General features: G+C 32.3%; 1 protein-coding gene and 1 long non-coding RNA gene across 4 annotated transcripts in view; one reads left to right on the top strand and one right to left on the bottom strand.

Annotated features, from left to right (window-relative positions):
• Positions 1-369: 369 nt before the first annotated feature.
• Positions 370-1,061, top strand: LOC139429091 (uncharacterized). Its single transcript, XR_011639793.1, has 2 exons — positions 370-721; positions 774-1,061. It is a non-coding gene; the product is annotated as an uncharacterized lncRNA (long non-coding RNA).
• A 10,828-nt stretch (positions 1,062-11,889) lies between these two features.
• Positions 11,890-13,566, bottom strand: part of LOC111419553 (potassium/sodium hyperpolarization-activated cyclic nucleotide-gated channel 1-like) — a 42,993-nt gene continuing 41,316 nt past the window's right edge. For all 3 annotated transcript variants that reach the window (XM_071194596.1, XM_071194594.1, XM_071194595.1), the window contains 2 exons: positions 12,318-12,541; positions 11,890-12,264 (listed from right to left, as the gene is read on the bottom strand). In XM_071194596.1, the coding sequence (XP_071050697.1) occupies positions 11,962-12,264; positions 12,318-12,541 (527 nt within the window). In that variant the 3' untranslated portion in view covers positions 11,890-11,961. The remainder of the gene's footprint in view (positions 12,265-12,317; positions 12,542-13,566) is intronic.

Here is a 13,566-nt window from a genome sequence, read left to right as displayed (position 1 = left end):
ACGACTCCAAAACATTAACGTTAACATTTTCTTCATTTATGATGTAAGTTATATCCGTAAGTATATACGTAAGTTATATGTACAGTATGTCCCCGGATGTCCCCAAGTTACAAAGAGGAAAAAAAATGTATTACTGATTTTTCAAACTTACCTCAGCATAAATAGCACTTTTACCACCTCTAGTTACAATGGTTGTTAACTTTAACTAATGGTTAGCGCAAAAATCGGCTTTTACCACCATATTTACCTTGTTGATAGCGCTAACTAATAGTTATTTTCGGTCTATCCGAAATTATCGGTTTGGGGGTCGGGTTAAATATTTACCTCATTGATAAACTTGGTTGAAGGTATTTTTAACTAGATGGCGTAACATAAATCTAACCTAAAATCATAATAAACGCTTACGTTCGCTCAAAACTCCATAATAGTGATTAAAACGGTGTTATTGTCGTGTTATAACAGTGTTACACAGCGATAGAATAAAAAATCATGGATTTCGAAAGGTTTGAAATTGATGAGCAAGAAATCTTGGAGAAAATTAATTATCTATTTCCCTTTCGGGGTGGACGCGTAATAAAAGACAGAATAGACCACGTCCGCCATCAAACTGATGAATTTATTAAAAGATTTCGATTATCAAAGGAATGTGTGTTTTCACCACATTTTAGCACAAATTGATAATGACATCAAACCACGAACGAGGAAGTATTATATATATTATGTATAGCACCTAGTTTTTATCAGTAGAAGAATTAATAATTATTTTTTTTTAGATATTCTGCAATCCCTGTTTCAAATAGATTGTTGCTTACTTTAAGATTTTTTTGATACAGGCAACATGTTATTGGATGTAGCTGACTTTTGTGGAATTAGCGAATCATTAGCTTTAGGTCAATAATAGAAGATTAGTAGTTATCAATTATTTTCGGAACTTATAAAAATAAACTTTATAATTATAACAAATAATAATAAGAAAAACGTTATTTACAATAAATATGTACATTATTATTATTTAAATATCGTCAACAAGTATTTAAAAAATAGATAGAACTGTCTTTTTCTTTTCTTAATTTTTTTATCTCCACTTTTTTTTTCAATTTTATCACTTCCATCTCTTTCCTTCTCATTTTCTAACATTAATGTTGTTAACTCTAATCTTTTCTTTAATAACTCATTATAGGTATCGTGAACAGCTTTATTGGACACTATACCATATAAAGCAGATCAATTTTTTATAAATACATAGTAGGTTAGTTAGTATCAGCTAATATTTTGATTGTACTTTTACTTTTCCTTGTTGTTTGCAAAACCGAAACGTTATTTTTCACGTACTAACGTGGCTATTTTTATTTTCGAGGACATTTTTATGATCCGCCACCAAGTCAAGTAAAAGTGTTATTTCTTCAGGTTTAAAATTTGCCCCCCGAATACGCTTTTCGGCCTGATTTGCGGTTTTTGTTTTTTCGTGATCGTTAATTGCCACTAACAGAACTGACATGTTTATGAGAATTACCCACGAATTACCGACCATTACCGACGGACAAAGGACATAGAAACCTGTAATACCTCTCTTACACGTAGTCACCAACAGTCATTATAATATTCCCCTAGATTTTGACGTTAACTACTAGATAGCCTATCCATTAGTTAGATCGAAATGGTAAAAGTCGTTTCGTAGTTAACTAATAGATAAACGTTATCCGATAGTTAGACTAACGACCAGTTTAACTAGAGGTGGTAAAAGCGGACCTAAATCGCACGAACTTTATATTCTAACTATAGAAGTTCACTAATTATTCCCATTTTTATGTAAAAATTATACTTTTCCTAAATTAAAAATTTTTCAAGTTCAATTTACGATAAATAACCATAGAAACCAATAAAATAAAAGTTACAACTTATATTAGTGAAAACTATACGGACAAATCAAATTAAAATATGGCTAATTGAATAAAATTATTTTAAATGTAATTTTTTTATGTAAAAACCACTATGTAAGTAATAAATATTATTTATTTGTAAGTGAATAAATCCTCATTCAAACAAATTCCCTCCCAATTCGGCACACATTTGAAGACGAGTTCTAAATTCTTTATAAGAAGTACGAATTTCCGCCAGTGGTAGAGATTCTATCGCTTTAATTATTCTTAGTTTTAATAGTTCTGCATCATCTTGTGGTTCACTGTAAACAATTTGTTTCAATCGCCCCCAAAAATAAAAATCCATAATTGTAAGATCAGGACAACGTGCTGGCCATCAACTAGGACCATTCAATTCAATCCATTTTTGACGAAATTGTTAATTTAACCATTTGGCACAATGTGTGAATGGTAAGCTGGACAACTGTCTTGCTGAAAGTACATTGACCGTATAAAATTTAAGGGCAATTGGATTTACATCGCTCCAATAACGACAATGCTGGGAAGAAACAATGTCATTTGTTGAAAAGCTATCTGAAAAGCAGCGTCTTCCTCATTTAGTCTCTTTGTCTGCCTCTTTATGGATAATACAAAACCCGTTTCCAAATTCTTTTTTCATCAGTTTGCGGGCCCCACATGAGATATTCTTGTGACCGGATATTTTTGCTAAAATTTTTGTATAACTATAACGACTATACTAATGACTATAACGAAAACATGATTCACTAGTACCATAGTACAGTACTAAATAAAGTCTCCCTTTCACGGTTAACATCGCATGAAAAGACTTGATCTCACTAACATAAGTTGTAAGTTTTATGGTTTCTATGGTTACACGTGAACTTCAATTTCAATTTTCAATTTAGAAAAAAATCCAATATTTACATAAAAATTGGAATAATTAGTTAACTTTTATAGTTAGAGTATAAACTGCATGCGATTTAGTAGTTTGAACATATCCGACGCATTATTTACGCTGAGATAAATTTGAAAAATCAGTAACAAAAATTTTTTTTCTCTTTGTAACTCCATCCGGGGACATACTGTATATATATTGTTAGCAATTAGGCGTTTTAATTTAAAGATTGTTAAGAATTGTTATTTAATTTGATATTTCTATGAAACAGACTGTACCCGCTCATTCTGTTTATGTCTAGAGGGAATGAGCGTGTACCTGGTATTTGTTTACTTAAGGCCCCTCGACACTTGAACCGCTATCGGTTTCCGAAAAGATACATTCTTGGTTCGGACCCCGTGTCAATTGCTGTTCTAATAATTGCGTCTTGCGTAATAAAGTGTTTTTAATACGAGTGTCATTGTTTTTGAGTGCGCGCTACTTTATATTATCGTTATTAAAAATTTTGAAAAATTACCTAGCAATATATATATATAGATTTGTGTCGAAACCGGTTCCAATAAGTATTTAAAATATAAGCAAGTAAGAAGTTTCTTATATTTTTGTATGTGTATACAGTGTTGTAAAGCCCTGCTTTACCTCCTATATAATATAAGTATATATATACATATTTTATTCTTTTAGTTATTTTATTTGTGTTATTTTAAAAAATAAATATTAAATTCGTTGTTTAGATTTCGACATATGTGCTCACGTGAATCGCTGACTCCCAGTTCTACTTTTTTTTGCAAAATCAATAAATAATCGTTCAATTCTTTAATGTGATTGGTTAAGAAAATCGTACGATCTAGGTGCGAACTTCGATGAACTGGGAATCAACGAAAAAGAAATTCAGATCATAAGTTACCACCGAAATGTCAACACCTTTGTAGCAATTATAATTGGGAATAAATTAAATAAAACGACAGAGTTGGGTTTAATTTTTAACACCTCGCAACAACAGTGTGTCCCCGGATAGGTGAAACGACTCTTATAAAATGTAAATTTTTTTCGATATTAGCTGTCATCTTTTGGGGTTCAGGCCTGCTTGCTTAAAGACTAATTTTGGACATATTTTAAAATTTTAAAAAACAAGTGAGTGTTGATACTGAAGCTAAAACTTCTTGTGTGTCAGGTAAAGTACCTTTTCTGTTTACAGTATGGTAAAATGTTACTAAAAAAATTTACTCATAATGAAAAGTTATGGCCATATGCAAATTTTCATCAGCCTACTTTGATAAAACCCATTATTTATTATTTTCGTTAATAGTACTTTATTACGACTTTTTGTTTTGAGATTCAGATATTCGGGAGAAATAAACAAAGCGTTCTGAAAATGTTCACAAGAAATTAAACAAGAAAGTTATTTATTCTCACGTGTGCTGTATAGCGTTTTATTCAATCCTACTATTTAGAGAAAACCCGTCTTAAAATTCGATAATTCCTGAGTAATTTCATGTCGACATGTCGGCGACGACTGCAGTTTTTGACATTGTCATTAATTGTCATGCTCTTAATTGATATAATATATATAAACAACCATTTGTGTCAAATTGATAATTGTCATCATTATGCATAAAATTAATAAATTGATTAAAATTAATACTTTATAGAAGTGAAATACTTAATTAACTTTCCACGTGGCTGTCCACCGTATTTTAGTTAACAGCCGTTACGTTTAAACAAAGAGTTGTTCCTTTAAAAGTCTTATATTTAACTAACTAACACTGGTTGAAAAAAATTTTCACTCACTCGTTTCTATGAAAGTCGGCAGAGTGAATACAAATAACAACTTTCAACACTCGTATCCAAGCTAGAAACTGACAATTTCGAAGGTAGGATTGAACAAATATTATATTGAAGCGCGTTAGAGCTAAAAAACAAAATGGGCCCAAAATGTGATTTTTTGACGTATACGACGTTTTGAGCCATGTTTGAAATTTCTATATGGTAAATGTTATATTGGAGCGCGAGAGAGTTAAAAAACAAATTGTGTCCAAAATGTGATTTGTTGACGTTATACGACATTTTGAGTCATAGCCATGTTTGAAATTTCTATATGGTAAATGTCATATTTGAGCGCGAGTTACGGCTTCCCATCCAGTGCGTCTTATATAAATATGCTGAATCTGCCGTTTGCGAATAGAAAAGGTATGTAAAGCGTTGCATACGTTAATTTAATTTAAGTTCTTCAATTGTTGTATTAGAGTCAATATTTGTCTGTTAATATAAAATAAATAAGTTCCTTTTTAAAAATCGGTCTTTCATTTGCGAAAAGAAAACCGGCGCAGTCAGTAGGATAAGTGCTAACAGTATATGGACTTATACTACTCGAAGAAAATATTTATAAACGCTGGTGAATTTCAATTCTTTATTGCAACGATCCTACAAGAAAACGGACAACACCCTTACACAAGAAGAACCCAAGGCTGAGGGCCAACATTCCTGAAGTCAAAAACCCAGAGTAAGGATCTTATTCCGAAGCTCGAACCACCCCAACTACGTGAGGGTCTTATTCCCAATACGTACCAACCCGAACCAGAGGACGATATTGCCCAGAGTTCAAACAAAGAAACAAAGAATCTGTTAAAGTAACATAAATAAGTTCTTTTTAAAAATCGGTCTTTGATTTGCGAAAAGAAAGCTCGCTCCAGCTTTGTTAAAAACTGTTATAATTCGGCGACATAAAGGTCGCCGATCCTTATACTAAAAAATTTAGTGTCGGTGATCATGTCCGAGTGAGCAGGCATTGACACGCCTTTACCAAAAACTACATCCCCAATTGGTCTAACAAAGTGTTTACAATACATTCTGTTCAAAATACTTTCCCGACAACATATCTGCTCAGAGATGCATCCAATGAAAAAATTATGGGTGGTTTCTATCGAGAGGAATTACAAAAAGTTAAGTATCCTGACGTCCACTTACAAGGGAAGTGTCACAACTGTGTCTCACCGATTTCGATGCAATTTGGTACAGTCATAGAATGGGCCAAAATAAGGTTCGTACATTTTTTTATACGTGCGGTAAAAGCCCCTGGGGCGAGTTATAGGGGTTGAAAGTTTGGAGAAAAAGTACGTTTTCACTTATATTTTAAAAATGAAAAGTGCTATCAAAATTTGGTAAATTGTAACTGATATTCATTTTAAAAGAGCTTTCTTTTGATGTATCACACATATACCAGAGGGTTAAGAAGGGCGAACTACCCCTATTTTTTTGGAATTATTTAAAAACCACCCTATCGATTTTGGCGGCATTAAGTATACTTCCAGCACGTTCAAAAATATTAGTTAAGGGTTTTTTCCCATTCGCTCTAGATCATCCCCAGCGAAGTTACGGGGGTTAACATGTAACCACTTTTCGTAAGAATGATGTGATAAAATTGTCAGGTATTTTGAAAATACTTTAACAAAACCGTAAATTAGTCGCACAATAAAATGTTTAATGTAAAATAAGGCATAATACACCATTTAGGGGTGGTTGGGGTTAACCACCCCCTTAAAAATTAATTCTATCCCGGGCATTACTTGTTGATTACGGCGAAATTTGGTACTGTGTTTGTTTTATATAGTTTATTAGTTTATTTTTATTCTACATAATGTTGCCAAAAATACACCTACCAAAAAAATTTTGGCACAATATTTGTTTTTTTAGTGCCGCTTGCTAAAGGTCATTTCTCAAAATAGTTTTTTCTAGTATAAAAGAACGTGTGTCCAGTGGGTAGATTTTAGTTTCAGAGCAACTGACAGAAGCAATGGTTACAATAAACCCAATAAACGTTTTAAATTTGCTAATGACAGTTTTTACTGTTATGAATATTCCCCAGACTCCTGTAAATGAAGCAGAAGTTAGTTTAAAAGAAAATATACAGCGTATTTTAATGGAAAGTATGGAAGACTACAATATGCAAATTGAAGACGAAACTGTATTAATTTTCGATTCATCCAATGGCATCAATGACGGTCAGCAAATTATTGAAGACCAGGATACAACTGACAGGTTTGTAGAAGATACTGATGCTCATTGTCCATTGAAGGATGACATCGACTACGAGTACAAATTAGAGGCGGTAAATTACTGGACAAGTGGGAAGAAAGGTTATTTGAAACTAGAAACCGTAAAAAACAAATACCGAAAAGTAACGTCAAAGACCCAATTGCACAGATGGTCTAAATATATTGAAGAAAGAGGGACATACAAAGAAAAATTAGCAGAAATTACCGAATTTGTAATTAATCAAGCGAGAGCCGCCGTAGATAATAAATTGCCACTACATGATATTGATATACGCAGATGGGCTATACAAGCTAGAAATGAAAAGAATTTATCTCCTCAACTGTTCAAAGCATCTCATAGCTGGGTGCAACGTTTTAAGAAAGCAAATCGGTTAGTAAGCCGAAAAATAACAAAATTTCTATCCCAAAAACAAATTGGAAATGTTGATCGAGTAAAAACTTTAGCAAAAGATTTCGTTAAAGAGGCAAAGCTACAAATCCAAATATATGGACCTGAAAACACCTACAATTCGGATCAGAGCGGTTTTAACTTGGAATTCCATTCGGGAAGAACATTAAGCGATTTAGGAGTTAAAACCGTAGAAAGTGTGGTCCAGTCGGTGTCATCTACAACGCACAGTTACACAATTCAACCCGTAATATCTGCTGATGGGAAACTTCTTTCTCCACTTTTTATTGTTTTAAAAGAACCCTCTGGCAGCTTTGGACCGAGGGTAGCAAATACAATGTTTAAAGCAGACAATATATACGTTTTGGCATCAAAATCTGGAAAGTTAACTTCAGAACACATGAAAAATTGGCTCCAAAATGTATATTTTCCAAATACTGGTTCTAAATCATTATTATTATTAGATTCTTGGAGTGGCCATTGTCCTGAAGTTATTAGTGAAATAACTCCATCAGGTACTAATTTTAAACATTTATCTATACCTGCAGGGACAACAGGTCAAATACAGCCCCTAGATGTATTTGGTTTCAGAATATGGAAAAATTTTATTAGAAGATTCTCTGATCAGATTATTCTTTACCAGTATGATGTCAATTTACATCAGAGGGATAACATATTAAAATTGCAATCGTTGACGCATAACCAGTTGGCTTCCCCTCGGTTTATAAATGTTTTTAAATACGCATGGTTTGCAAGTGGCTATATAGAGGAGAGACCAGACCATTTTGAAAATCCCGTGGAAGTTTGCTTTTCGAGTGAGAAGCCAACGTGTGATATCTGTGGGGATATAGCGGTCATAACATGTGCATGGTGTAAAAAATCCTTATGTTTAAAACATTTTTTCCACGACTTTCATTTTTGCCAACACTACGTAGAATAAAAATAAATTTAATATTGAAAATTAATATAATACATAAAAAACGTCAATTAGTAATGTAGAATAAACTTCTTTGGTATATTGAACTATTTTTTTTGTCAGTTGCTTTTTAACTCATAAATAAATAAAATATCTTATTTATCTAGTAGTTTTATATTTATTATTTAAAGAAAATGAGGGTAGTTTACCTCGTGGAACATCGATAGATAGATTTTTAAAAAACAATACCACAGTTACGATGGCAGTTTTCATCTTCGAGGTATAAACAAAAAACTACCCCTAATTTGTAACCCTTATAACCATTTTCAAAAATTTTTACTTCAAATATAAAACAAACACAGTACCAAATTTCGCCGTAATCGACAAATAACGCCCGGGATAGAATTAATTTTTAAGGGGGTGGATAACCCCAACAACCCCTATATGGTGTATTATGCCTTATTTTACACTAAACATTTTATTGTGCGACTAATTTACGGTTTTGTTTAAAGTATTTTCAAAATACCTGACAATTTTATCACATCATTCTTACGAAAAGTGCTTACATGTTAACCCCCGTAACTTCGCTGGGGTTGATCTAGGGCGAATGGGAAAAAACCCTTAACTAATATTTTTGAACGCACTAGAAGTATACTTAATGCCGCCAAAATCGATAGGGTGGTTTTTAAATAATTCCAAAAAAATAGGGGTAGTTCGCCCTTTTTAACCCTCTGCTATATGTGTGACACATCAAAAGAAAGCTCTTTTAAAATGAATATCAGTTACAATTTACCAAATTTTGATAGCACTTTTCGTTTTCAAAATATAAGTGAAAACGTACTTTTTCTCCAAACTTTCAACCCCTATAACTCGCCCCAGGGGCTTTTACCGCACGTATAAAAAAATGTGCGAACCTTATTTTGGCCCATTCTATGACTGTACCAAATTGCATCGAAATCGGTGAGACACAGTTGTGACACTTCCCTTGTTAGTGGAAAAAGTGCTACGGCGGAAAGGAAATCAACTGTTCGTGAAATGGTTAGGATTAGGTCCGTCCCATAATTTTTGAATCTCAAAAAATAACGTTCTTTAGAACATATAAAATATGCATAAAGACATACTAAAAAGTTCGCAAGATTTTATTAACAATCGAATATTACAAATATGTATATTAATTACAATCTTTTTATCAACCAATAACCCCGCGCCAAAGTATTACATCCATCCGGTAATATGTAGCGTTTATCAACGCTCGATGAAAGAGCAATTTTATTCCTCAATTCAGTATACATAGTATGAAATTCTGATTTAAAAATGTACATGTTTTATGAATCGATCCGCCACATTCAACCACCCTTTTATACTCGGTTACACTCAAATCTTTATCTATAACATACTTCTTTACTCCTTTAGCTTTTTTTACATTATCACCATGTAAGGTGATGCTGTACGCTTTGGTTCCTGTTCCAACAAATGATGTTAAGCACCTATTTGGATATTCATCTTTCATTCTTCCCAACACAGATTGACCGGGATCCATTTCATGACCATTCTACGATGCTTGTGATGATAGTAATCGAGACAGATTTTTTATTCAACAATAACTGCCTTTTTAAAATACTCATTTATTCCATATACATTAATAGATTGTTTGTTCTGCTTTTCAAATACAGGTATCTATATACAGGTCCTATATCTCGTAATTTAAGTGGAAAAACAATATTTGAATAGCCCAAGCCACAGTTCAGGTAATTTGGGTACGAAGATGACCTCTGTGGTAAACCGTTCGGTTCATATAGTACGGATGTTACGGCCCATGCAAAGTATATATCATCGGCGTTTTGTATATTTATCATAGCACGTTTTACTTTTATTTGCGACGGTAGATCGATGTAATCAGATGCTCTTGTAGGATTATGTTTGTTTAAATTTAACTCCATATAGAAGATTTGCATTAAAGTCCACCTTAAATAAAATATTTAAACATTTATTTGTAATGCATAATGTAATAAAATCTCTGTTTCCGAAAAAACAAAAAAGGCTAATTAAATTTAAGATCTTTGATATTATAGATTAGGCGTTTAGAATTAAGAAAAATTAGGGCGATGTGCAAGAAAAAGGTAATTCATTGAAGTCCATGACCTTCAAATTTGACCTTGTCATTTACAGTTTTGACAGATATTGATTTTGGCGACTTTTCAGACGATTTTAGATTCTAAAAATATGCGAGATCGATAGATTGTATCGACTTAACCCATAGGCCGCAATTTCATCCATTTCAGTATCATTATTGACACCCGAAAGCGCGTTTATCTAAAAAAACGAAAAATTAGCAACAAAATTACAAAATCTTAATCAAATTTAAAGTTTATTAATAATTTCGAATATTTTCAAAATTGATAGTTATTTTCATTAAAAAATCAATTATTTTGGCCAACCTGTGTAATTTATAATTCCCGCCACTGAATCAACCAATCAGAGAGCCCAGATTCAAACTGAGCCGATCAAATTTGGATATCCAAGATGCCTTTGTCCAAAAAGGGTATATAAGGCCGCGCAAATTGACACCAACCGTTGTCGAATCTACGTAAAATTAACCTCAAATCTTCTAACCTAAGTCTGAACTTAGAATTTTTTTTTTGATAACTCAATTTTCTTTATCAAGTAAAAGTTAACAAGTGTTTCTGAATTATCTTCGAAGAAATCTAAACCATACCTGAGTTCGAGTTCAATTTTGGCTAGAGCCAAGCGTTGTCGAATCTACGTCAAATTATCCTCAAATCTTCTAACCTAAGTCTGAACTTAGAATTTTTTTTTTGACAACTCAATTTTCTTTATCAAGTAAAAGTTAATAAGTGTGTCTGAATTATCTTCGAAGAAATCTAAACCATACCTGAGTTCGAGTCCAATTTTCCATCCTGTTCCCAAAGGATCCGAGAACTAAATTTCTCGAGATTCCAAAACTACTAATACCGAAAAATACCCATCCCTCAAGATCAAGGTCAGCCAACCATTTTTAACTGACCTCCGGAAAGAAACAAGATAAGTGAACATATTTCCTTTTATCGGTAATCAAACGTTACCTGTTCCTCGTTTAACCCATTCCGTTCCTTCAGAACTCTTTAATTTTTATAACCATCGCGATTAAAAATCAAACTTAAAAGACACTCATAAAATAAACGCGTATAAGCTTTGTCTACGACAACACTCTTCTAAAGGAGTTACCACTTTCTTGCACAGACGTATTTATTTAGGCTAGTATTTATGTTTAGTTCGAAAATTTAAAAATTTAGTTAATAGATGTCCCCATGAACTTGCGACTTATTTTTATTCCCTGAGATTCATGTTCTTTTTGATTTAAAAATGTATTTTTGTTCGTTGCGAATCAAATAAAATATTTTTTTGTGAATTATCGTTTTTGTATAATTAATTTGTAATAATTGGTTTGCATAAAAAAAATTAATAATCGAACAAAACAAAATAACACAATATATTATGTCTCATTAGTCATTACGCTTACCTGAATCTCGTTCCTAGAATTCTGATATTTTTGACATTTTAATAATTTTATTTGACAGCTTTCCTTTAATTGCAAAAAATACAATCCAAAACTTTCCATATGTACCATATCTACTTTCCAATCTACTATTTTCAATTTTCATTTATGACACTCCATATTTAAATTTTGACCACTATTTTCTCGTTTTCCAGTTAAGGTTAAACATAAAAATATTTTATCGATTATTTTTGGGATATTTTATTTCATACAAGTAATTATTACATTATTGCAAGTAATTATGACAATAACATTATTATTAATAAAGAACTTAAAATTGTTGATGTCGTCCTTCTAAATATTTTTTCAACGTTCCCTTCGTTTGCAAGATATGCAACTTTTCTAATTCAGCACGATGCATTTCATTTAACACTTTGACGGTTTTCATCCCTTCTTTGGCTCCTAACACTAGTTTTTGAAAAACTCCAGATTCCCGACTTAAACATTCGTAAAAATCACTTTTGTTCAATCTACATAGTTCGCACGGTTCTAAAGCAATTGCAGTAGTTACTCTACGTTGTTCTAATAGAAGAGCCATTTCACCAAAATGAGCTCCATCATACAAATGACACATCTATAAATAATGATTTTATTGGAAATATTCAACAAGTTATTACCTCTATTTACCTCTACGCCAAAGTAAGTGTAAATGGCCACTGTTCCGGTTACGATGAAATACATACAAGTTCCAATCCTTCCAGATTTTATAATACAATCGCCGGTCATAAAATGTTCAACTTCCACCTTTGAAAGCATATTCTGAATAACTTCTGTGGGTAAGTCACTCGTTATATTCGCTTTTAATAAAACTGATCGATATCTGAACATTTTTATTTCATACTCAAGGCTTTCTAAGGAATAGTAATAAAATAATTAAAGTATATGTTTTTTTAAACAGTAAACCTAGTATTAATATTTATATTACAGGGATAGTCAAAATACAATTGCTTTATAATTTTCAGTCATGTTCCATTTTTAAGGCATCACATTGGTTACATTTACACAGCGATTTTTCTAATAAAATTTTTTCGTAATGTTTATAATAACCGCACGGAAACTGTTTAAAGTCGTAGAATAGCAGACCGTAAATCAGATCCAGCCAATCGGTCCCACCCTCGGCCGGTCCACCCGTTCATAACTAGTCTACTCACCAATAGATACGACACGGAAAGAGAAATAAACTTTTTCCGTGAAACGATATTAGACGACTTTAAACAGTTCTTCAGGTTATTATAAACATTTCGAAACATTTTTTTTAGAAAAATCGTTTCAGAATAATGTATCCTTCAACCGTATAATGCTCTGATCCGGAAGATACGGGACATTCTGTGCAAAGGTTTAAATATAACATAAATTAATTCCCTCATCTAATTACAAAGGTTTAAAGTCAGCGCATGTTAGCGTATTTTAACACCACTTTTGACAAAATACTGCTGAAGACCTAATTTATTGTTTATAATTGACTTGGTTACGTCAGGATACAAAAGGATTCAACACTAAACGATAATTGCTCGTTACATTTTAGAGATATCGATGTTGTATCTAATATTATATTTCTTATGAAACATTTTGTATATTAATAACTTGTTAATCTCCATCATCCTGATGTAATGACATACGCAATTATATATCATCATCTTTGATCTATAGAGGATGTCCCGAAACTCAACGTCAAGCGGACACCGGGTGAGAGGCCAACGCATACCTGTTCTGGTAAAAATAAGAACAAAATTCCATGTCTCTTAGTTAAGTGCTAATAGACATATTTTTGAAAATGTTAAAAATCGTTCCCGTACATCATATCTTTAGATACTACGGTCAGAAATGTTCGCAATTTAATAGTGATATCCTTAATAATGTATTCCTTAAGAACCAT

This window comes from Onthophagus taurus, chromosome 2 (assembly GCF_036711975.1).
Source record: "Onthophagus taurus isolate NC chromosome 2, IU_Otau_3.0, whole genome shotgun sequence".
In the NCBI taxonomy this organism is placed as follows: Eukaryota; Metazoa; Arthropoda; class Insecta; order Coleoptera; family Scarabaeidae; genus Onthophagus; species Onthophagus taurus.
The sequence above is the reverse complement of the archived record's forward strand: the minus strand, read 5'-3'. Positions and strand labels throughout refer to the sequence as shown.